Source organism: Stenella coeruleoalba, assembly GCF_951394435.1.
Source record: "Stenella coeruleoalba genome assembly, chromosome: 17".
Taxonomy (NCBI): domain Eukaryota; kingdom Metazoa; phylum Chordata; class Mammalia; order Artiodactyla; family Delphinidae; genus Stenella; species Stenella coeruleoalba.
The window spans coordinates 44,557,665-44,584,422 of record NC_137163.1 but is presented as its reverse complement, the minus strand read 5'-3'; the positions used below and the strand labels follow the sequence as shown (position 1 = coordinate 44,584,422).

Here is a 26,758-nt window from a genome sequence, read left to right as displayed (position 1 = left end):
TGAATTAGAGTTTTCATCTTTTCCAGATACATACCCAGGAGTGGGACTGCTGGGTCATATGATAACTTTATTTTTAGTTTTTTAAGGAACCTCAATACTATTTTCCACAGTGCCTGTACCAATTTGTATTCCCACCAACAGTGTAAGAGAGTTCCCTTTTCTCCACACCCTTTACAGTGCTTATTATTTGTAGACTTTTTGATGATGGCCATTCTGACCAGTGTGAGGTGATATCTCATTGTGGTTTTGATCTTCATTTCTCTAATAATTAGCGATGTTGAGCATCTTTTCATGTGCCTGCTGGCCATCTGTTATGTCTTCTTTGGAGAAATGTCTGTTTAGGTCTTCTGCCCATTTTTTGATTGAGTTGTTTGTTTGTTTGATATTGAGTTGTATGAGCTGTTTGTATACTTTGGAAATTAAGCCCTTGTCTGTAGCATCATTTGCAAATATCTTCTCCCAGTCCATAGGATGTCTTTTTGCTTTGTTTATGGTTTCCTTTGCTGTGAAAAGCTTTTAAGGTTGACTAGGTTCCATTTGTTTACTTTTGTTTTTATTTCTTTTGCCTTGAGAGACTGATCTAAGAAAATACTGCTATGATTTGTGTCCGAGAATGTTTTGCTTATGTTCTCTTCTAGGATTTTTATGGTGTCATGTCTTATATTTAGGTCTTTGAACCATTTTTGTAAATGCTGTGAAGGAGTATTCTAATTTCACTGACTTACATGTAACTGCCCAGCTTTCCCAACACCACTTGTTGAAGAGACTGTCTTTTCTTCATTGTATATTCTTGTCTCCTTTGTCATGTATTAATTAACTGTAGGTGTGTGGGTTTATTTCTTGTCTCCTCTGTCATGTATTAATTAACCTTAGGTGTGTGGATTTATTTTTGGCCTCTCTATTCTGTTCCATTGATCTATATGTCTGTTTTTGTGCCAATGCCATGCTGCTTTGATTACTGTAGCTTTTTAGTATTGCCTGAAATCTCACAGGAGGGTTATTCCTTCAGCTTTGTTCTTAAACATTCCGTTTTTTTAGGTTTGTAATTTTTTTTTAAAATTTAAGTACAGTTGATTTACAATGTTGTGCCAATCTCTGCTGTACAGCAAAGTGACTCAGTTATACACATATAGACATTCTTTTTTTATATTCTTTTCCATTATGGTTTATCATAGGATATTGAATATAGTTTCCTGTGCTATGCAGTAGGACCTTGTTGTTTATCCATCCTATATATAATAGTTTATATCTGCTAATCCCAAACTCCCAGTCCTTCCCTCCCCCATGTCCCTTCCCCTTGGCAACCACAAGTCTGTTCTCTATGTCTGTGAGTCTGTTTCTGTTTTGTAGATATGTTCATTTGTGCCACAGTTTAGATTCTACGTATAAGTGATATCATATGGTATATGTCTTTCTCTTTCTGACTACCATCACTTGTTCTTATACATTCTTATAAGAGAATATCTACAACATATGACCTAACAATCCACCTAAAAATGCTATAAAAAGGAGAGCAAACTAAACCCAAAATAGAAGAAAGGAATTCATAAAAAGGAAAAATCACCAAAATAGAAAAAATATATAAAATTAAAATGCCAAAAGTTGGTTCTTTGAAAAGAGAAACAAAATTGACAAATCTCAAGCTAGACTAACTGATAAAGAAAAAGAACACAAATGATCAATATCAAAGATAAGAAAGGGGTTATCACCACAGTCCTATAGACATTAAATAGAAAATAAGAGAATACTATGAACAACTTTAAGCCAACATTTGACAACTTGGATGAATTGGATATACTATAAGTTCTTGTGTGGACCTATTTTTTCATTTCCCTTTGGTGGAAAACTAGGAGTGAAACTGCTGGGAGGAAAGGAGAGATTGCTGCTGCACAATGTGGAAGAAGTGAAAGAATTTTCCAGTGATGGAAATGACTTGTGGCTTTTAAAAGAACTAATGGCTAATACTCAATTCCAAGTTGTTCTCTGGACTATGCTGCCAAATAAAGAAATTGAGGAAGGCTATTAGGAAGTAAACCTGAAAGATGAGAAGATGAAAAATAAGAAATAAAATATATGAAAATTAGAGAAACAATCAGAGTCAAGTAGGCTAATGTTACTAATATATTACTAATATAATAGTTTTAGGAAGAGAACACAAAGAAAATGGACATGAGAAACATTATCAAAGAAATATCCACAAATTTCCACATCAGAAGAACCTAAGTCTTGAGATCGAAGAAGTTCACCAATTGCTCAGGAGAAAACTTTGAGTTAAAAAAAAAAGACTACAAAAAGAGACAAAACAATAGGAAATTTCAGAAAACCTAAGGTAAACACACAATCCAAAATACTTCCAGAGCAACAATGGCAAAACAAAACAAAACAAAAAAACAGAAATAAAAGACAAAGCCATTTACTAAGGGCCTTGGAGAACTGGGGATCAGAATGGCACTGGACTTCATAGAATTAAGAGCCAATTAACATAGACTGCTAGAAAATAAAGCAAAATGCCTTAAAATTTTAGAATGAAAATAATTTTCAACCTGGAAATTTAAAAAATCAAATTCTATATTTAATCAACACAAGGGAAACCCAGCTTGTTCTTGTGAGTTCCCAAAGCACAGGCTCCTGAGGTTGAAGATTCACTCACTGTGTTTCACTCAGCAGGTTTTGACAGCACTACCAAGCAGAGCTCTACTAATTCTTATTTTCATCCTCTTCCTCTTCCTCCATAGCTTTATTGAGGTATAATTTACATAGTATAATATTCACTCATTTTGAGTGTACAATTGAATGATTTTTAGTATATTTACAGAGTTGCGCAACCACTGCCCCAATCTATTTTTGTTTTTTCGATCTAGGCAGTGAAGGAAATCTCTGCCAAATCATTAGCTGACCATGAAGATATCGCAAAAGAGACCTGAGTGGCCACAAATGAGAAATATAGAACTTTTACAGCAACTATCATCAGATACCTCACTCTCATTTGTTGTCACTCTCCATTCCCAATCCAATCTAGGCAATCATTACTCTGTTTCTATAGATTTGCCTTTTCGAGACATTTTATATCAGTGGAATCATATGATATCAGATCTTTTGTGTCTGGCTTCTTCATTTAGCATAATGTTTTTAAGGTTCATCCTCAACTCAGCATTTTCTATCCAACCAAACTACCAATCAAGTGTGTAAGTAAATACACAGATTAAAAGAATTCACCAACCCAATGTCCTTTACAATGAAGCTCCTGGAGAATGCACTTGAGCAAAATGAAGAAAGAAGAAAGCAAAGGAATTAAGAAGAGAGTGATGTCAGCGAAAATTGCCAAGTAGGGAACTCTAAAAGTCCTTCCCTCCACAAAAGCAACAAATAAAGTGTCAAAAACTTCCAGAATCAACTTTTTCCTAAATTCTGGAATTTAATCAAAACCTTGCAAAAAACAGGGGAATGCTTAGTGAAGAAAAAATCAGCTAAATTTGGTAAAGAGTTTTGTGGCATTTTAACTTGCCTGGGAACATCTCCACCAACCCACTTTGGCTGTGGCCTTGAAAATAACAGGTCTCATTCCTGATTTAGGTTCCCACTACTAGAGAGAGAAATACAGACCAGTCTCAAAGAATAGTGGTGGCATTTTTTTTGACCTCTCTGGTGGCTCCCCGAAGAATCATCTCAAAGGACTTGCCTATATTTCACCTAAGAACTCTCCCAGGTCTGAGGCTACTATCTGAATCTATTTGTCAAAACTTTTATATGGAAATGTATTAGCCACTTCCACCTAGGAAGGGATAACAACTGGAGCAAACAATAGGCAAAACAAAAAGCTCAGGAGGAAAGGCTAGGGAAAGAGATGTGTTGGGGAATAAAGGTACTGAAAGACTCTCAGATGTTCCAAGGAATTTAGAAGGCTACATGCATGCTAAAGGCTAGGCTCATGCTCACAGAAAGGCTTGAGGAGTTCCCAAGCTCTCACCACTGGCTGACCTTCAGGTTCCTCACAAGCAATAAGTGAAGGCAAAGGCAGAGCTGTAAACTTCCAGACTGAGTACTGAAGGCACACCTCAACACACACACAGAGGTCATATGCAAAGACTGGGAAAGGGCTTTTTTTCTTTTTTTGGTTCTAGGTATTAAAGGAAATCTGTGCCAAATCATTAGCTGACCATGAAGATATCAAAAAGACACTTGAATGGCCACACATGACAAATAAAGACTTTATACTATTAGTTCAGAAAACTCATTAAGCAAAAAAAACAACAATTACAACAAGCAAGAACAACAGACCCTGGGAAGGGGGGAAAATCTGATTTCCACAGTTAGCACATTATAATACTCAAAATACCCGGTTTCAACAACAACAAAAAATACAGGGCATGGAAATAATAAAGTATGGCCCACACACAGGAAAAAAGAAATTAATAGAAACCTTCCCTGAGGAAGCAGAGATATTGGACTTACTAGAGAAAGACTTCAAATAAACTAATTTAAATATGCCCAAAGAGCTAAAGGAAACCATGAGAAAAGTGTCTTGCCAAAATATCAATATCATTAAAATATCAATAAAGAAATGGAAATTATAAAAAGGAATCAAATAGAAATTCTGGAGAAGAAAATTACAATAACTGAAGTGAAGAATTCACTAGAAAGGTTCAACAGTAGATATGACCAGGCAGAAGAAAGAAGCAGCAAACTTAAAGATAAGTCAATGACATTATCCAATCTGATGACTGGAAAGAAAAAACAATGAAGAAAAATGAACAGTGCCTAAGGTACCTGTGGGACTACACAAGAATACCAACAAATGCATAATGGAAGACCCAGAAGGATAGGGGAGAGAGAAAGGGCAGAAAGAATGTTTGAAGAAAAAATAGCAGAAAATTTCCCAAATTTGATGAAATACACACACTGACACATCCAAGAAGCTCAACAAATTACAAGCAAAATACACTCAAAGAGATTCACACTCAGATGCATTATAAGCAAACTGTTAAAAGACGAAGAGAAAATCTTGAAGAAAAGCAGCAATTTATCACTTACAAGGGATTCTCAATTGGAGAAAAGGCTGATTTCTCATCAGAAATCATGGAAGCCAGAAAGCAGTGGGATGACAAAGTTACTAAAAGCAAAAAACACGTCAACCAAGAAATCTATATCTGGAATACTACCTTCAAATGAAAAGAAATCGAGACATTTGTAGATAAACAAAAACCGAGAGAGTTCATTGCTTGTAAACCTGCCTTACAAGAAATGCTAAAGGAAATCCTCAGGCTGAAATAAAAGGACAGTACACAGTAATTAGAATTCACACGAAGAAATAAAGAACACCAGTAAACATAACTACATAGGTAAATATAAATGTCAGTATCAATGAATTTTTGGATGTGAGTCCTCTTTTGTCCTGTATGATTTAAAAAACAAATACATAAAAATGCAAATCTAGGTTGATAGATTATGCAATGTATAAAGACAATAACAACATAAAGGTGGGATATAGCTATATAAGAGTAAAGTTTTATATAATTTTGAAACTAAATTGATATTAATTCCAACTAGATTGTTGTAAATTCAGTTATTCCCCAGTGCAACCACTAGGAAAATAACTAAAATATATATGACAAGGGAAATAAAAAGGGAATAAAAATGATACACTAGGAAGAATCTATTAAACATAAAAGAAGGCATTAATGGAGGAATTGAAGAATAAAAAAAGATAAAAGACTTATAGAAGACAAATAGCAAAATGGGTAGAGCTGTTCTTCCTTATTAGTTATTACATTAAATGTCACAAACAATTAAAAAGCAGAGATTGGCAGAATGGATTAAAAATATGATCCAATTATATGTTGTCTAAAGATATTCACTTTAGATCCAATCACAAAATAAGCTGAAAGTGAAAGAATGAAAAAGATATTTGATGCAGACAATAACCAAAAGAAAGCTGGAGAGGGTATACTAACATTAGATGAAAACGAACTTTAAGACAAAAATTGTTAAAAGGGAAAAAAAAGGATATTATGTAACGATAAAGGGGTGAATTCATTAAAAAGAAAACAATTATAAACATATATGTACCTAACAACAGAAGGAAAAACTGACAGAATTGAAAGAAGAAACACACAGTTTAACAATAACAATTGGAGCCTTCAAAACCCCACTTTCAATAATGAATGAAAAACTAGACAGAAGATCAAAAAGGAAAGAGAAGACATGAACAACACTATAAGCCAAATAGACCTAACAGACTATACAGAACACTTCAGTCAATGACAGCAGAATATACATTCTTCTTAAGTACACATAAAACATCCAGGACAAACTATACGTTAGACCACAGAAGTCTCAAAAAGTTTTAAAACACTGATATGCAAAGTATTCTCTCTGACCACAATGGAATGAAACTACAAATCAATAACAGAAGTAAAACTGGAAAATTTACAAATATGTGTAAATTAAAAACATATTCTTAAACAACCAATGGGTCAAAGAGAAAAATAACAGAAGACTGAGAAAACACGTTGAGACGTGAAAACAAGGAGACAACATACCAAAACCTATGGGATGCAGCAAAAGCAGCACTCAGAGCAAAACATACAGCTATAAATGCCTATACTAAAAAAATTGCTCAAATCAATATCTAACATTAAACATTAAAGAACTAGTAAAAATAAGAGCAAACTAAATCAAAAGCTACAAGGATGAAGGAAATAAAGATTAGAGTGGAGATAAATGAAATAGAGATAAAATAGCAACAGAGAAAATCAACAAAACAAAAAGTTGGTTATTTGAAAAGTTTAAAATTGATGAAGACTAAGAAAAAAAGACTCAAATTACTAAAATCATAAATGACTTTGTATCCTGTAACTTTGCTGAATTCATTAGGTCTAAATTTTTTATGTGGATTCTTTAGGATTTCTACACATAAGACCATGTCATGTGTGACTGGAGAATACTTTGTCCTTTCCTATTTGAATGTCTTTTTTCTTTTTCTTGACCAATTGCTCAAGTGACAGCTTCCATAATGTTAAGTAAAAGTGGTGAGAGTGGGCATCCTTGACTTGTTCTTATCTTAGAGGGGAAAGCTTTCAGTCTTTCACCAGTGAGTACAATGTTAGCTGTGGGTTTTCCATATTTCCATATTTCCAATGTTAGCTGTGGGTTTTTACCTTTTGTCATGTTGAGGAAGTTCCCTTCTATTCCTTGCTTCTGAGATTTTACCAAGAAAGGGTATTGGGTTTTGCCAAATGCTTTTTCTGCATCAAATGAGATAGTGATGTATCCTCTTTGCCCCTGCCTTCTGTTAATGTGGTGTATTATACTGATTAATTTTAAACTGTTGAACCACCTTTGTATTCTTGGGATTAATCCCACTTAGCCATAGTGCATAATCTTTTATTGTGCTGCTAAATATGGTTTTCAAGTATTTTACTGAGAATTTTTGCACCCGTATTTTAAGAGATATTGGTCTGTAGTTTTCTTTTCATGTGATATCTTTGTCTGGCTTTTATATCAGAGTAATATTGGTCTCATAGAAGAGTTGAGAAGTGTCCCTTCCTCTTCAATTTTTTGGAAGAACTTGGGAAGGACTAGTATTAATTCTGCTTTAAATGTTTGGTAGAATTCACCAGTAAGGCCAACAAATCTTAGACTCTTCTCTGTTGGGAGATTTTGTATTACAAATTCAATCTCCTGATGTTTTATAGGTTTACTCAGATATTCTATTTCTTCTTGAGTAAGTTTTGGTAATTTCTGTGTTTCTAGTAATTTTTCTATTGCATCTAAATTACCTAATTGGCATACAATTAATTATTCATAATTTTCTCTTATGATCCTTTATTTCTTTAAGCTCATAGAAATGTCCCCACACAAAATCAGCGGTATTTTATACACAATTAGTAAATAACACAAAAAGGAAATTAAGAAAACCAGTTTTTTAGCATCAAAAATAATATGTAGGAATACATTTAACCAAAGAGGTATAAGGCTTGTACACTGAAAACTGTAAGAAACTGCTGGAAGAAATTAAAGAATACCTAAATAAATGGAAATATATCCCATGTTCACAGATTGGAAGATTCAATATTGTTAAGATGGCAATAATCCCCCAAAGTGACCTACAAATGCAATGCCATCCATATCAAAATTCCAACAGTCTTGTCTTTTTCTTTTTTTTTTTTTGCAGAAATGGAAGCACAGATTCTAAAACTCACATAGAATTGCAAGGGATCTCAAATAACCAAACAACCTGGCAAAAGAACAAAGTTGGAAGACTCATACTTCCCAATTTCAAAACTTAATATAAAACTATAGTAAACAAAACAGTGTGGTACTGCAATAAGGGTAGACTTACAGATCAAGGGAACAGAACTGAGAGTCCAGAAATAAACACATAAACCTATGGTCAAAGGTTTTCTACAAAGGTGCCAAGATTATTCAATGAAGAAAAAAACTGTCTTTTTAAGAAATGGTGATGAGAAAACTGCATACCTAATGCAAAAATATAAAGTTGGTGTCTTACAGTTTTCAAGTACAGGTGTTTTTTTTTTTTTTTTTGCGGTACGCGGGCCTCTCACTGTTGTGGCCTCTCCCATTGCGGAGCACAGTCTCTGGGCGCTCAGGCTCAGCAGCCATGGCTCACGGGCCTAGCCACTCCATGGCATGTGGGATCTTCCCAGACCAGGGCACGAACTCGTGTCCCCTGCATCAGCAGGCGGACTCTCAACCACTGCACCACCAGGGAAGCCCCCAAGTACAGGTCTTTTATCTCCTTAGGCAGGTTTATTCCTAGGTATTTATTCTTGTTGACGCAATTGTAAATGGGACTGTTTCCTCAATTTCTCTTTCTGAGCATTTGTTGTTAGTGTATAGAAATGCAACAGACTTCTGTATATTAATTTTGTATCCTGCAACTTTATCAAATTCATTGATGAGCTCTAGAAGTTTTCTGGTGGCATTTTTAGGATTTTCTATGAATAGTATCAGGTCATCTTCAAACAGTGACAGTTTTACTTCTTATTTTCCAATTTGGATTCCTTCTATTTCTTTTTCTTGTCTGACTGCTGTGGCTATGACTTCCAATACTATGTTGAATAAAACTGGTGAGAGTAGGCATCCTTGTCTTTTTCCTATCTTAAAGGAAATGATTTCAGCTTTTCAAAATTGAGTATGATGTTAGCTGTGGGCTTGTCATATACAGCCTTTATTATGTTGAGGTATGATCCCTCTATGCCCACTTTCTACAGAGTTTTTATAATAAATGGATGTTGAATTTTGTCAAAAGCTTTTTCTGTGTCTAATGAGATGATCATATAATTTTTATTCTGCAATTTGTTAATGTGGTGTGTCACAGTGATTGATTTGCAGATATTGAAAAATCCTTGCATCCTGGAATAAATCCCACTTGATCATGGTGTATGATTCTTTTGATGTATTGTTGGATTCAGTTTGCTAATATTTTGATGAAAGTAACTGAAGATGACACTAATATTTGGAAAGATATACCTTGTTCATGGACTGGAAGAATTAATATTATTCAAATGAGCATTCTGCCCAAGGCAATCTACAGATTCAATGCAATCCCTATGAAAATATCAATGGCATTTTTCACAGAACTAGAACAAATAATTTTAAGATTTGTATGGAAACACAAAAGACCCCAAATAGCCAAAACAATCTTGAGAAAGAGGAACAGAACTGGAGGTATCATGCTCCCTGACTTCAGACTATATACAAAGCTACAGTAATCAAAACAGTATGGATAAACAAAAAGGTCTTACTGTATAGTACAGGGAACTATATTCAATATCCTGTAATAAGCCATAATGGAAAGAATATGAAAAAGAATATATATATATGTGTGTGTGTATGTATAACTGAATCACTTTGCTGTACATCAGAAACTAACACAACATGGTAAATCAACTGTACTTCAATTTAAAAAAAATAACAGTAGGATACAAAACATACACATAGATCAATGAAATAGAACAGAGGGACCAAGAAATGAACCCATGAATTTATGGTCATTTAATCTACCACAAAGTAGGCAACAATATACAATGGAGAAAAGAAAGTATCTTCAATAAGTGGTGCTGGGAAAACTGGATAGCTACATGTAAAAGAATGAAACTAGAACACTTTCTAACACCATATACAAAAATTAACTCAAGATGGTTTAAAGACCTAAATGTAACACTGGAAACCATAAGATTCCTAGAAGAAAACATGGGTGAAACACTCTTTGACATAAATTGTAGCAATATGTTTTTGAATCTGTCTCCTAAAGCAAAGGAAATAAAAGCAAAAATAAACAAATAGGCCCTATTAAACTTAAAAGCTTCTGCACAGCAAAGGAAACCACTGACAAAACAAAATGATAACCTACTGATGGGAGAAAATATTTGCAAATGATATGACCAATAAGGGGTTAATATCTAAAATACATAAACAGCTCATACAACTCAACATCAAGAAAACAAACAACCCAATTAAAAAATGGGAAGAACACCTGAATAGACATTTATCCAAAGGAGACATAGAGATGGCCAACTGGTACATGAAAAGATGTTCAACATCGTTAATCATCAGAGAAATGCAAATTAAAATCATAACAAGATAGCACCTCACACTTGTCAGAATGTCTATCATGAAAAAGAACACAAATAACAAATGTTGGTGAAGATGTGAAGAAAAGGGAACCCTGGTTCACTTTTGTTGGGAATATAAATTAGTGCAGCCACTGTGGAAAACAGAATGGAGATTTTTCAAAAAACTAAAAATAGAACTACCATATGACTCAGCAATTCTATTCCTGGGTATTTATCTGAAAAAAATGAAAACATACATGCATCCCAATGTTCACAGCAGCATTACTTACAATTGCCAAGATATGGAAGCAACCCAGTGTCCATCAACAAATGAATGGAATTAGAAAATGTGGTATACATATACTATGGAATATCACTCAGCCACAAAAAAGAATGGAAGTTTGCCATTTGTAACAACATGGATGGACTTGGAGGGTATTATGCTAAGTGAAATAAGTCAGAGAAAGACAAATACTGTATGATATCACTTATATGTGGAATCTGAAAAATGAAAGTAACTATTAAATATAACACAAAGAAACAGACTCACAGATATAGAGAACAAACCAGTGGTTACCAGTAGGGAGAGGGAAGGGGGAGGGGCAATATGGGGGCAGGGAATTAAGAGGTACAAACTACCATGTATAAAATAAGTAAGTTACAAGGATATATAGTATAACACAGGGAACATAGCCAACATTTTATAATAACTATAAATGAAATATAACCTTTAAAATTGATTCAGTATTCTGCATACCTGAAACTTACATAATATTGTACATCAACTATACCTCAATTTTAAAAAGTGAATGTTGGCTTATAACTCACACCATATACAAAAATTAATTCAAAATGGACCTAAATGTAAGAGCTAAATGTAAGAGTTAAAACTGTAAAACTCATAGGGATAAACCTTTATGACCTGAGATTTGGCAATTTCTCAGAAATGACATCAAAGGCAAGGGCAACAGAAGAAAAAACGATAAATTGGACTTCAACAAATTTAAAAAAATGTGTACATATAAGTATACTATCAAGAGAATGAAAAGACAAAGGAAAAAGTCCTTGACAATTATATATCTGATAAGAGTCTAGTGTCTATTATTACATATCTGATAAGGGTCTTATATACACATATCTAATACCTAATAAATATATGTATATATTTATTACACACACACATTGACACACACACACATACATAGGGAGAGAGAGAAGGGGAGGAAGGCAGAAGGGAAGTGGGAGAGAGAGGGAGAGAACAGATGAGGGTCTAGTATCTAGAACTCTTAAAACTCAACAACAAAAAGAAAACAACCTAATTAAAATATGGTCAAAGGACATGAATAGACCTTTCTCCAAGGAGAAATACAAATGGCCAATAACACATGAAAAGACACTCAAAATCATTAGTCATTAGAGAAATAAATATCAAAATCACAATGAGATACCACTTCACACCCACTAGATTGGTTATGATAAAAAAAAAGATCCTAACAAGGATGTCAAGGAATTGGAACCCTCACACATTGCTATTGGGAATGTAAAGGGGTACAGCCACTGTGGAAAACAGTTCGGCAGTTCCTCAAAATGTTAAACACAGAACTACCATACGACCTGTCAAATCTACTCACAGGCATATATCCAAGAGAAATGAAACCAGGTGTTCAAACAGAAATCTGTACACAAATATTCACAGCAATATTATTCATAACAGCCAAAGAGTAAAAACAACTGAATGTCCATTAACTGAGAAATAAATAAAATGTGGCTTATCCATACAATGGAATATTATTCATCCATAAAAAGGAATGAAGTACTGGTACATGCTACACAGGGATGAACTTTGAATACCTTATGGCAAATAAAAGAAGCCACAAACAAAAGGTAATATATTTTATAATTATATTAAATGAGATGTCCAGAATAAGTAAATCCACAAAGACAAAAAGCAGATTAGTGTTTGCTGGTGGCTGGGGAGAGGACTGTATGAGGGAGTACTGCTTAATGGGTATGAGGTTGCTTGGGGGGTAATAAAAATGTTCTGGAATTAGATAGTGGTGATGGTTGCATGATATTGTACATTTATAATGGTTTAAATGATGAGTTTTACTTCAATCAAAAAGAAGAAAAAAGAAACCTGAGAATTGCAAGGGGAATATCCCCAGATAACAGTAGAAGTCCATTCCAGGAAAACAGCTTCACAGCAGTACTGAAGAGTAATTAATCCATACTGGAACAGGATAATGGAAGATTCTAAAAGGAAAGTCTCCTTCAGGGGAAAAACTGCCAACTGATATATATGACCATAAGGAAAATATATATAAGTGTGGCAGAGTTGTTGGAGCAACTGATGCACAAAGTTAACAACAGTTGCATAGAAAAACAAGACAAACGTTAACTCCAGGAAAAAAGACGGATTGTATGAAACGGAGGTATGCACCTCTCAGCCAAGCAACTGTATTTATATAGTCATATAATATAAAGAGTGATGATGCTCTAAATGAAATTTAAATAACTATGTGATGGGGAGGGGGTAGATAGAAGGGTTGAAGAAGTGAGGGGACTGATGTGAAAGACATAAATTCTCATTTTCCAAAAGACGCTTTCAAAATATAATATAAAAAATGAGAAATATGGAAACAATTTAAATATTTTCTTTAGAATATGGAGTTAAATACTAGAAGAAAATGCTAATAGAGTATTTTTTATAACTTGTAACTTTTAAATTACATACACAGATTGGTTGACAAAAATTTGGAAACTAAATTAATAAATAATCTTTACTTTATTAAAAAGTAGCTGGTGTGGGAAAGACTACTTGTTCTTCGCAAGAGCAATTCTTCCTTTCTGCTTCAGCAATAGAATTAGCTGGCTGGAAAACTAAAGATTATATTTTCCAGTCTGCTTTGTACAGCATGACTAAGTTCTGGCCAATGAGAAATTAAATAGAAGTTATATATGCAACTTCTGGGTGATACTTTTTAGAACTTTCTTCCTCCTTCCTTCCTGATGGCTAGAGAGGGGACATGTGGCTGGAGCAGAGGCATTCATCTTGTGCAATAAGATAGAAGCCATGTATTGAGGATGGTAAAGCCATAGGACAGTATAATACAGGGGCTGGTAGCAACTTCACAAACCAGAATGAGTACACCAGCTCAAAATTTTACATGATACAGAAGATACAGAAATAAACTTCTATCTTGTTTCAGTCACTGTTATTGTGGTCTCCCCTTTAGAGCAGTCAAACCTATAACCAAATATAGACAGAAATCAACCAAAAGAATATAATAAAATTTCTTATGTACCTAAGGTTTGCAGCTAAGCAAATATTAACTTTACATGAGTGCTAAAACTCTCTTATGAAAGTTGAGAATTATGATAAAAATTTACCTTTTTTAACTGGAGACTGATGTTGTTGTTCATTAAGACCTTGAGAAAAGGCTTGCATTCCACTCGTCTTACACTATTGAAAGAAGAAAATACACTTTTTATCTAAGATTTTAAAATTTTATCTAACACTGTGTTTTTAATCCATTTTTAGTTTATTTTTGTGTATGGTGTTAGGGAGTGTTCCAATTTCACTCTTTTACATGTTGCTGTCCAGTTTTCCCAGCAACACTTATTGAAGAGACTGTCTTTTCTCCATTGTATAGGCTTGCCTCCTTTGTCATAGATTAGGTGACCATAGATGCGTGGATTTATCTCTGGACTTTCTATCCTGTTCCATTGATCTATATTTCTGTTTTTGTGCCAGTAGCATACTGTTTTGATTCCTGTAGCTTTGTAGTATAGTCAGAAGTCAGGACACCTGATTCCTCCACCTCCATTTTTCTTTCTCAAGATTGCTTTGGCTATTTGGGGTCTTTTGTGTTTCCATATAAATTGTGTGTGTTAATTAATTTGATTGTGGTAATCATATCACAATATGTATGTATATTACATCATCAGGTTGCATAACTTTAAAAAAAATCATGTTGTTCAAGCTAAATAGATTAAATTTGCATTTGTCAATCATATCTCAATAAAGCTGAAAAAAAGTAAATTTACTTTGTCATGCCTGCACATATTAACAACTGAAAATGTAGATTATTTCAAATCTTTCATAGCATGTAAGAAAGTACACCTACTAAAATTTTATAAGGTGATTAGCTATGTCTTATCTCATTTAACTGTCATAATCTTACAAGGAAATAAAGAAAGTGTTATGATCACCATGTTACAGGCAAGGGAAATCAAGACAAAAAGTGTTTAGTAACAAATCCAAAAGTACATAGATAAGAGGTAGTCAAGCTAGCTTTTGAAACTCAGGGCTACTGCATATAGTCATGAAGAATGTGGATCTAAAGGGGTACCATTCACAGCACAGATGTGGCAGATATCCTAGCAGGTGGCAGCAAGGTATCTTATTCTAACAAAATCTGTATTTTTATAAAATTTTTTGTTCTTCTTCTAATTCTTGTAAAGGCACCAAATGGATAGCAGTGGCCCTATTAAACCCACTCATTTAACAAACACAGAGTGCCTACTACATGACTGGCACTGTGCTTTGTATTGGGAATACAAAGATGAACATAGGGCTTCCCTGGTGGCGCAGTGGTTGAGAGTCCGCCTGCTGATGCAGGGGACAGGGGCTCGTGCCCGGTCTGGGAAGATCCCACGTGCCACAGAGTGGCTAGGCCTGTGAGCCATGGCCACTGAGCCTGCGCATCTGGAGCCTGTGCTCCGCAACAGGAGAGGCCACAACAGTAAGAGGCCCACGTACCGCAAAAAAAAAAAAAAAAAAAAGATGAACATGACATTCCAGTATATGTTCTGGAGGGATCACAAACTAAAAGGTAGAAAAATAAAACACTAAATGACAATAAAACTTGAGAAGTTCTATAATAATGATATGCAGAAGGTGCAATGGAAGGAAGGGGTATCAAATTTGACTTAGAAATTTCAGGAAACACTTTACATAGGAAGTGATGCTTAAACAACACTTACAGGATTAATAGGAGTTAGGCTGGCTGACCGGTGAAAAATGAATGTTTATGGAAGAAAAGCAGCCTTTGAGCTGCAAAACATGGGATAATATGGCTAGTTTAGGAAACGAAAAATGTTGACTAGGCTTGAGTAAAGCAAAATAAACACCATTTTTTTTTCAAGTCAAGGTTCTTTGCAATTTGTGGTAAAATACCCAATCTGCACACCTAGATATTCTATTTAGCCTTTTCATTTTTATAGCAAAAATGTTCCCAGACCCTGTCACTTATCTTAAACAAATGTACACCACTGAGATAAGGAAGGAGAACAGGAAGAGACAAATTCATATCAACATCCATTCCTAGGATGAAAATTTAAAGAGTAAGATTTATAAACACTCTCAAAAGGCAAAATGTAAACCGGAAAAATACTGTAACTCATAAAGAACTAATTTCTGTAGTATAAAGGAGCTCCTAGGAAACAATGGGGAAAAAAGCCTATAAAAAAGAATGGTGCATTTAATATTGTCCCAGAGGTCTCTGAGACTGGCACATATATGCAATGGAATATTACTCAGCCATAAAAAAGGAACGAAATTGGGTCATTTGTAGAGACATGGACAGACCTAGAGACTGCCATACAGAGTGAAGTAAGTCAGAAAGAGAAAATCTAGAAAAATGGTACAGATGAACCTGTTTCTAAGGCAGAAACAGAGACACAGTTGTAGAGAACAAATGTATGGACACCAAGGGGGAAGGAGGAAGTGGGATGAATTGGGAGATTGGGATTGACATATATATATATACTAATACATATAAAATAGATAACTAATGAGAACCTGATGTATAGCACAGGGAACTCCACTTCACTCGCTATAAAGCAGAAACTAACACAACGTTGTAAAACAACTATACCCCAATAAAACTTTTTTTTAATTAAAAAATATAAATAAATAAATAAATAAAAAGAATGGGTGAAGGCCATGAATTGGTAATACAGATGAAGGGAAATTCATATTATTCTTAAACAGATCAAAGATGGCCACAAATTCTTGACATTCTTTTATCTCCTCCCCTTGAATCTGAGCAAGCTCTATGATTGCTCAGACCAATCTAATATGACAGGCCTCTGCTGGTTTCCAGGCCTTAGTCTTGAAATCCAGATGTGGTGCTGTAAAGAGCCCAAGCCATTTGGTGAGGTCATTTGTAGGTGCCCCTTCCAGTCTACAGGGGCAGCTAAACTCTAAACCAACAGCCAGCATTAACTACCTGCCATGTGAGTGAGCCATCTGGCCATCCAGTCCAGTCAAGACTTTAAAGCACTCCAGACCTAGATGTTATCTGATTGCAACCACATCTTTGAGAAATGGTCACCTAAGACCAGTCAGCCCACAGACCCATGAAAGATAATAAGTTGTTGTTAAGCCAAAGTTTTCAAGTGCTTATTTATGAGGTAATAATTTAAAAAAACAGATTAAAAGAAGTTGTTCAGGCAGAAGAAAGATAATACCAGTAATAAACATGGATTTACACAAAGAAATTAAGAGTGCTGGAAATGGAATAAATGAAGGTAAAATAAAATTAATTCTTTTATTTTAAAAAATTATTTTAAAATATAATATACAAAAGCAAAAATAGTAGCAATGTGCTGTGTATTTATAGCACAAGCTAAAGTAAAATTATGACAATAGAGCAAGAATGGGAGGGAATACACTACAAAAAGGCTATGAGATCTAAGTGAGTTTAGCAAGGTCAATATACAAAAATCAATAGTATTTCTATATCCTAGTATCCAAGATGTGGAATTTGAAATTTACAAAAAATACCACTTAACAATAGTATCAAAAAATACAAAATGCTTATAAATTTGACAAAAGATGCTCAAGACCCCTATGCTGAAAAAAACAAAGCACAGAGAGAAATGTCATGTTTATGGATCAAAAACTCAAAATTAAGATGTTAATTCTTTTCAAATTAATTTTTAAACTCAATCAAAATTCCAATAGGCTCTTTTGTAGAAATTGACAGCCTCATTTAAAACTTATATGGAAATGCAGAGGACCCAGAATAACAAATTTGAAAAAGAATAAAGTTAATGAACTTTCATTAGTTGATTTCAAGACTTATCAGAAAGCTACAGCAGTCTGTAAAGTGTGATGGCGACCAAGAGATAGACATATAGGGAATCTAGTATATAGCATGATAACTATAGTTGACAATACTATATTGTATATTGAAAGCTGCTAAGAGGGTATATCTTAATGTTCTCACTACAACAAAACAACAACAACAAAATAGTGATTATGTGAAATGAAGGATATGTTAACTGAACCCATTGTGGTAAACATTTTACAACATACACATGTATTAAATCATCACATTCTATACCTTAAACTTACACATTATATGTCAATTATATCTCAATAGAAAAAAACAGACATATAAATCAGTAGAACATAATAGAGTTTAGAAATAAATTCACACATATAGGATATAGTGATTTGCTTTTGTATATTATCTTTTAAAATAATTTTTTAAAATAAAAGAATAAAAAGACAACTCAAATATTAGAAACATGCAAAGGATCTGAACAGACACCAAAAAGAAAAAAGAAAACTACAGATGATAAATAAACTCATGATAAAATGCTCAATCTCATTAATTATTAGGAAAATGCAAATATAAAATACGATGAGATACAACTACTCACACACTAAAATGGCTAAAAATGAAGACTGACTATACCAAGTGTTGACAAGGATGTGAAGCAACTGGTACCTCACACACTACTAGTGGGAATGTAAGAAGGTACAACCACTTTGGAAAACATTTTGGCAGTTTCTAAACCAACTTAACATATGATCCGTCAATTCCACTCCTGGGTATTGTGTGCATGTCCGCACAAAGATGTGAACACAATTATCCACAGCAGCATTATTCATAATATCCCAAAACTAGATACAATCCAATGTCCATCAACTGAGGAATAAATAAATTGTCCTATATTCACACAGCAGAATACTATTCCAAATTAAAAACAAACCAACTACTGCTATCTACAAGGACATGGAAGAATCTCAAAAACATTATGCTGAGCAAAAAAAATCTAACACCAGGGCTTCCCTGGTGGTGCAGTGGTTGAGAGTGCCTGCCAATGCAGGGGACATGGGTTTGTGCCCCGGTCTGGGAAGATCCCACATGCCGCAGAGCGGCTAAGCCTGTGAGCCATGGCCGCTGAGCCTGCGCGTCCAGAGCCTGTGCTCCGCAACGGGAGAGGCCACAACAATGAGAGGCCCGCGTACCGCAAAAAAAAATTTAACACCAAAGAATATAGACTGTGTGATTTCATTTATATGAAATTTTAGAGCAGCCAAAACTAATGTATAGTTAAAGAAAGCAGATCAGCAGATGCCTGGAGGAGGGAGCACCAGGATTAGTGGAAGTGGGGATGGTGAATGACTATAAAGGAATAAAAGAGTATTTTGGGGGAAGATGAAACTACAGCTCTATAGCTTCATTGTGGGGTTAGTTACATGAGGTATATATTTATCAAAACTCTTTGAACAAATGGGTTCATTTTTCTGTATGTAAATTATACCTTAATAAAGTTGGTTTAAAAAAATACAGAGAGTTAGTAAAAAGTGTCCTTCATTATAAATTATGTGATATATCTCTGACATAGAGTCTGGTCACTTTTGCATTATAACTGAAGCAGCAGACAAAATTTTAAACTTAGAAGTATATCTAATTAACTGATTTTTCTCTATAAAATTTACAATATTAATATACTCCTTTTTACTTATAAAGTTTCTAAAAGAAGGTCAAGGGTTCCAAAGAGAGGTATGAATATTATTATTGTATTAATTAGGGAAATGCTAACTACTGGAACAGATAAAACAAAACATTACAATGGCTTAAAAAATTAATATAAAGCAAGTGTAATTAAGATATCATGGTACTGACACAGAGATACACAAATAGATCAATGGAAAAGAATTAAGAGTCCAGAAACAGGCCCTATTTATCTGAAAACTTATACAGTAAAGATGGCATAAATCTGAATGGAAAGAATAGGTCATTCAATGAATTGTGCTTTACAACTGGTCTTCTATATGAAAAAAATAGATTTCTATCTATATCATACAAAAATTAACTTCAGGTAGACTATACACTTAAATATTAAAGCAAAACTTTAAATCTTTTTGAAGAATATGTAGGAAAAATATCCTTTGATCTTAGGGATGAGAAAACTTCATAAACAATGACACAAAGAATGAAATCATAAAAAATTTAAAATATGACTACATTAAAATTTTAAAGTTTGAAAAAAACACACACACACACAAAAAATTCTCTCATAGACAAAGAGAAATGGGCAAATGATATGAACTGATAATTCACAAAAGAGAAAAACCAAATGGCCAAATTAAACATAAGAAAAGATGCTGCACTCAAAGTAATAAAGAATTAAAAATTAAAACCGACAAGATACATTTCTCACCCATTAAACATGAAAAAAGAGTGAAAGTCACGGGCTTCCCTGGTGGCGCAGTGGTTGAGAGTCCGCCTGCCGATGCAGGGGACACGGGTTCGTGCCCTGGTCCGGGAAGATCCCACATGCCGCGGAGCGGCTGGGCCCGTGAGCCATGGCCGCTGAGCCTGCACGTCCGGAGCCTGTGCTCCGCAACGGGAGAGGCCACAACAGTGAGAGGCCCGCGTACCGCAAAAAAAAAAAAAAGAGTGAAAGTCTGACAATAACAGGGTAAGGATGCAGAAAAATCAGAGTACTTCATGCATTGCTTGTACAAATCACTTTGGAGAGAAATTTGACAGTATATAGCAATTCTACTCCAGGTTTATACTACTGAGAACCTCTCAAACATGTATTAAACATAACATATAGATGGGTGTTTATTGTAGCATTTATTATAAAATATTTCTATTTCTATTATAAAACAGAAACAAGTGTCATGCCCATGACAGAAAATGGAACAAGAAATGTGGTAGCTTAATATATATATATAAAGAGATTATTCTGTATCAGCACATATTGAACTGCTTTACTCATTTTAACAGTTGCCTAGTATTCCATTTGTAAATATATTTATGCTTGTCTATGCATAATGTATTTCTGAAAGTTTCTAGATAAGAAAGGGGTACAATGGTTACTTCTGATCAGAGGAAATAGGTGACCGGGGGATAGAGATTGGAGGGAAACTTCACTAAATGTCATTTTGTATATTTTGAATTTTTAAATTTGTGACTATTTTATTTAGTCAAAAAATTAAATGAGAAAATTTTAAATATAAACCTAAATGTGAAAAAACATAGCAGAATATGTGTAGGTAAAATATTATTTATATAAAATTGTAGAACAGTTAAAACAATTCTATTTGTTATAGCAAAAGTACTAATACATTCACGAAAACAATAATAAATTGAGGACAGTTATCTTGGGGAAGTATGGGAAGGAAATGGGACGGTGCAGGGATATATAGGTTTTTAAAATTTTACCTGTAAGGTTTTTTGCTTTAACATTTTCTAAAACAAATAAAATAAAATATTTAGATTTGAAAACGGTGAGCAATGGGTATTAATAAGTGTTTATTCTCTTTAATATATGCTTGAAATAGATCATAACTTTTAAAAAGTATATAAAGCACTTAGTATAGTACCTGGCACACAACAGCCATCTAACAAATGTTACTTTCCAGTTGTAATGCTTTATTTTATCATAACTTCTAAGACTTACTCTGCTAACTCCACTTTGTAAGTACTGGGTGTTGCATGGATATTCGTTTTGGAAGTTGAAAGGGAATACTGTTCCTGTTAGGAGAGAAAAAAAAAAAACGTTTTAAATATCTATTACTTCAATAAATGGTATACCACCACCTAAAAACCTTAAGTACCTAGGATATTCTAGGCACTGTTTTGAAATGTTTTCTGATAGTTCATTTACTCAACACAATGAAATGTCAGCCACCATGTTAGGAGGTGGGTTTATAAGCATGAAAAAAGCTCAGAGATAAAAGAGTTCATAGCTTATTTTTAAAAAAGAAGCTCATAAATAATGACTATAATAAAAATAAGTTATGTGACAGGTACAGAGAAGATACCAGGGGAGAGTAGAGTGGGCTTTGGGGGTATCAACTAAGGCTTCACGAAAAGAAATAATTCAATCTGGGTCTTGAAGAAAAAGTAGATTTCTTTGAGGATGTGAGTTGTCCAGAGAGTACAGAAGTATGCTGAGAAAGGCTAAAATTAATTTCTGATTTACTTAACTTTTCTGCTTAATAAACCCCTACTCCTGTCCAGATCTTAAGAGGATATAATTAAATGAGAGATCAGGGCTACCAGCCCACTCCTACCTACCCCTGAAATAGCCTTCAAGGGAAAGGATCAGTGGAAAACTGAACCTGTACAAATGAGGGAGGGACGAGTACTGTAAAAAGGCTAGTCACAGAAAGAAGCGGCTGCCAATGGTTTTATTTCCCTCACTTTAGGAAAAAATCTGAGACTTCGCCCTACACAACTGCTTCTTCAGTGCACCAGAAGGATACAGCTTCAGCATTGCTAAACTATGGTCCAGAAGATCCCTTAATTTCATTTTGTCTGTCCTAAGTCACAGCCATCTTCAAAGGAAACATTACCAAAGTAGAGACAATCTTCTTTGTAGGAACCAAAGATAGGAGAAAAAATGGAGGACTGAGGAGCTGTGTCATTTCTATATTTTCTGATTCATCTTTGTACCCAGTAAAAGGGCTATATTTTCCCTTTTCTAAGTAGCCAGTTATTCAGTTGAACACATGGACTAAACAGAATTTAAATAACTTTTATATTTTATGTATACATGTATAGACAAATATACATAAAATATAAATATATATACTAGTAATGAAAATAATAATAAAAAATTTAGAAATTAAATACCAAGTATTTCAAGAATTTGTCCAAAAGTTTAGTTTTATGGGCAAAAGAAAATATTTTAGAAAATTTAGATTTCCTGAAAAATTAGATTTTATGTTCCAGCTCAAGCACAGCCTTAATCTGTAAGTGTTGCTTGGTACTAATTTTTTTCAATTAGGTATATTTTTTAAAGTCTAATGCTCTCTCCAGATGACTGCTCTGCAGTGATCATAATCACAGGACACAATTTGTATTGAGAGTATCATTCTGAGCAGAAGCCAGTTGTTAACCATGAAAATGAGACATGAAAAAAAAAAGATACACAAGTTGCTCTCAGGCAAAAAAAATACACAGGTTCTTCCCACCTTTGCTGGTCTGGTAGACCATTAAGAATTTTCTTAATGTAAGTCCAAACCACAATGAGGTATCATCTCACACAGGTCAGAATGGCCATCATCAAAAAGTCTACAAATAGGGCTTCCTTGGTGGCGCAGTGGTTGAGAGTCCGCCTGCCGATGCAGGGGACACGGGTTCGTGCCCTGGTCCGGGAGGATCCCACTTGCTGCAGAACGGCTGGGCCCATGAGCCATGGCCGCTGAGTCTACGCGTCCGGAGCCTGTACTCCACAATGGGAGAGGCCACAGCAGTGAGAGGCCCGCATACCACAAAAAAAAAAAAGAAAGCCTACAAATAATAATTGCTGGAGAGGGTGTGGAGAAAAGGGAACCCTCCTACACTGTTGGTGGGAATGTAAATGGGTGCAGCCATTATGGAAAACAGTATGGAGGTTCCTTAAAAACTAAAAATAGAGTTAACATATGATCTAGCAATCCCACTCCTGGGTATATATCCAGAAAAGACAAAATTTCTAATTCAAAAAGATACATGCATCCCAATGTTCATAGCAGCACTATTTACAATAGCCAAGATATGGAAACAACCCAAGTTCCCATCAACAGAAGATGTGATATATACACAATGGAATATTAGCCATAAAAAAGCATGAAATAGTGCCATTTGCAGCAACATGAATGGACCTAGAAAATATTATACTTAGTGAAGTAAATCAGACAAAGATAAATATATGATACCATTTACATGTGGAATCTAAAAAATAATACAAATGAATCTATTATAAAACAGACTCACAGACATAGAAAATAAACTTATGATTACCAAATGGGAAAGGGAAGAGCAGAGGGATAAATTAGGAGTACGGGATTAACAGATACAAACTACTATACACAAAATAGATAAGCAACAAAGATTTGCTGTATAGCACAATTAACTATATTCAATCTTATAATAACCTATAATGGAAATAATCTGAAGATATATATATATATATGTATATAACTGAATCATTACTGTATACCTGAAACTAACACAATATTGTAAATCAACTATATTTCAATAAAAAAAGAATCCTTCTCTTTCGTAATACTTCTAAATTCTTCAAACAGTGGAGATCATTGGTTTTCATTATTTTTTAAACATCCACCATTTATATATTTATTTACTTATATATTGTATATACATATTATTTATATATTATTTGGCCTTTCAAATACTAATTAGCCATTAACCAATTAATTTTTTAAAATGTGTACCCTAGATTACTCACCAGGAGGAGAAGTCAGATGACGAACAGGTCTTGCTGGTTGAAGTGGTTTACCAATCAATTTTTTGGTTTCCATTGTCTCAAAGACCTTGAGGTTCCATACTTTAGGTGGGAAAAATACATTTTATCTTCTAGACAAGATAATCAAGTTGCTTTAACATATATACAAATAACCATGACATTCATTTGAAGAGAACTATTTTATAAGTTAAGGTGGAAAACACAAAACAAAGCATTTAAAATAACATGCAACAAACCATAGACCCCTTTACAGCATCTGTCACAACTGAATATTCCCTCTTTAAAACATTTTCCTCCCTTAACTCTCCTGACTCTTTTCTTTAAGTTTTGTTTCCTATTTCTTTGACTGCCTCTTCTAACTTCCTTAGCTGATTCCTACTTTTCTCCAAATAAACTTAGGGATTCGTCCAAATTTGGCTTTGGTCCTCTTAGCTACTCTCATCTATTCTTATGATTGCAAATACCTATCTGCATGATAAATATGCCCTAATTTACACATCCAGCATCTACCTCTCTTTTAAATTCCAGTTTTATCTTTCTAATTGCCAAAAGATATTTCCATTTATATTTTACTATAGGTACCTCAAGTTTAACATATCCAAAATTGCAGTACTATTTACAATAGCCAGGACGTGGAAGCAACCTGAGCGCCCATCGACAGATGAATAGATAAAGAAGATGTGGTACATATATACAATGGAATATTACTCAGCCATAAAAAGAAATGAAATTGAGTTATTTGTGGTGAGGTGGACAGACCTAGAGTCTGTCATACAGAGTGAAGTAAGTCAGAAAGAGAAAAATACCATATGCTAACACATATATATGGAATCTAAAAAAAAGGTTCTGAAGAACCTAGGGACAGGACAGGAATAAAGATGCAGATGTAGAGAACGGACTTGAAGACACGGGGAGGGGGAAGGGTAAGCTGGGACAAAGTGAGAGAGTGGCATTCACATATATACACTACCAAATGTAAAATAGATAGCTAGTGGGAAGCAGCCGCATAGCACAGGGAGATCAGCTTAGTGCTTTGTGTCCCCCTAGAGGGGTGGGATAGGGAGGGTGGGTGGGAGATGCAAGAGGGAGAGGATACGGGGATATATGTATACGTATAGCTGATTCACTTTGTTATACAGCAGAAATTAACACAACAATGTAAAACAATTATACTCCAATAAAGATGTTAAGAAGAAAAAAAAGACTACTTGGCACAAGGCAAGTGCTAAATACATGCTATTACTATAAAAAAAAAATCAAATTCATTACTTTGACTCCAGAGATGTCCCTCCTCCTGTATTCCTTAAGTCATCACCAACTCCCTCATATCACCCTCAGTTAAAGACTCCTTAAATTTGTCTATATTAGAGCCCCCACACCATAATCAGTCTCTAATTCCTATCCATTCTACTTCCAAAATATCTCTAAAATATATTTTCTTTACTCCCACCACTACTCTTTTAGTCCCACAGTAGTTCTTAATTCATCTCCCTGAACACCTAGACTGATTTAAATACTCCCTCTCCCTATGTACCTATGTACCTGGGACACAGTGAATATGCCCTTATCATGCCACTTAGAGAACACTGTACTGTACTATACTATATACCACACTATAATGGCTGATTTGTCTTCCATACTAGGCAAAAGTGAGGAACAGAGTCTTCTTAAAGTGAGGAACAATATTTTCATTCCTCCTGTGTCCCCTACAACTAACTCAGTACTTGGACTGGATCCAAAGTAGGTGTAAAACAAGCATCTGCTGAACAAATGGGTGAATATAGTCTCCAAACTATGATCTCCTTACACACATACCTGCTTAAAAAACTTCAGTACCCCATCACCTCCTGAATTATTAACAGAAACAGGACCCAACATCCATGTGTCATACACAGTAAACCACTTACCTATGTCATATTATTTAATATTCAGAACAACTTTATAAATTAGGCACTATTAACAGCTAGAGCTCAGGTCTTGGGTCAGTCTACCTAGGTTCTTATCATAGCTCCACCACTTAGTTATGTAATTATGGAAAACAATAACCCCTATCTCCTAAGTTTGATGTGAAGACTAAAAAAGAAAATCTGTATAAAGCATTAGCACAATGCCTGGTACATAGTAAAAGTTAAATAAATGTTAATTTTATCATTTTTTTTATCCTCATTTTACAGAGAAGGCTTAGGGAAATCAGGTAACTTGCCCAAGGTCATGAGTCTAAAAAGTGATGGGTATGCTCATCCCCATGCTTTTGGACAAGATGCTATGATCAAGCTAGCCCCATATTCTCTTTCCACCTCCCACACAGGCAGAACTGTCCAAGTTTCATTAAGTACCCTTCTTATGTGCTCATAAATCACCCCTGTATCCTCTTCCAGTGTGTTGCATTAGTTTCAAATACCTATTATCTGACTATAAAATTATAGCTCTATCACTCAGGTATATCTCTAATGGCTAGCACAGTGTCTAATACACAGTACACGTTCAATAAGTTGTTGAATTCATAAATGTTATTTTGTTTCATCATATATATTCAGGTGCTCTGTTTGGAGTTCCCTCACACTCCCTGCTGCTCTTCTCCCAAATTGCTATTCATCCTTCAAAGCCAAGGTCAAGTTCCCTCTACTTCCGTGGAAAGTATCCTCATGTCTCAACGCTAACATTAAATA

The 26,758-nt window shown here is 34.5% G+C and overlaps 1 protein-coding gene across 3 annotated transcripts in view; it reads right to left on the bottom strand.

The window, feature by feature from the left end:
• The window catches only part of LOC307175801 (uncharacterized protein C8orf88), a 43,432-nt gene that overhangs the window by 12,312 nt on the left and 4,362 nt on the right, over positions 1 to 26,758 (bottom strand). For 2 of the 3 annotated variants that reach the window (XM_079901336.1, XM_079901338.1), the window contains exons 2-4: positions 24,072 to 24,170; positions 21,294 to 21,367; positions 13,968 to 14,040 (exon numbers count right to left, since the gene is read on the bottom strand). In XM_079901336.1, the coding sequence (XP_079757462.1) occupies positions 13,968 to 14,040; positions 21,294 to 21,367; positions 24,072 to 24,144 (220 nt within the window). In that variant the 5' untranslated portion in view covers positions 24,145 to 24,170. Of the gene's footprint in view, positions 1 to 13,967; positions 14,041 to 21,293; positions 21,368 to 24,071; positions 24,518 to 26,758 lie in introns of those variants that run through there. The other variant, XM_079901337.1, reaches the window with a different exon arrangement.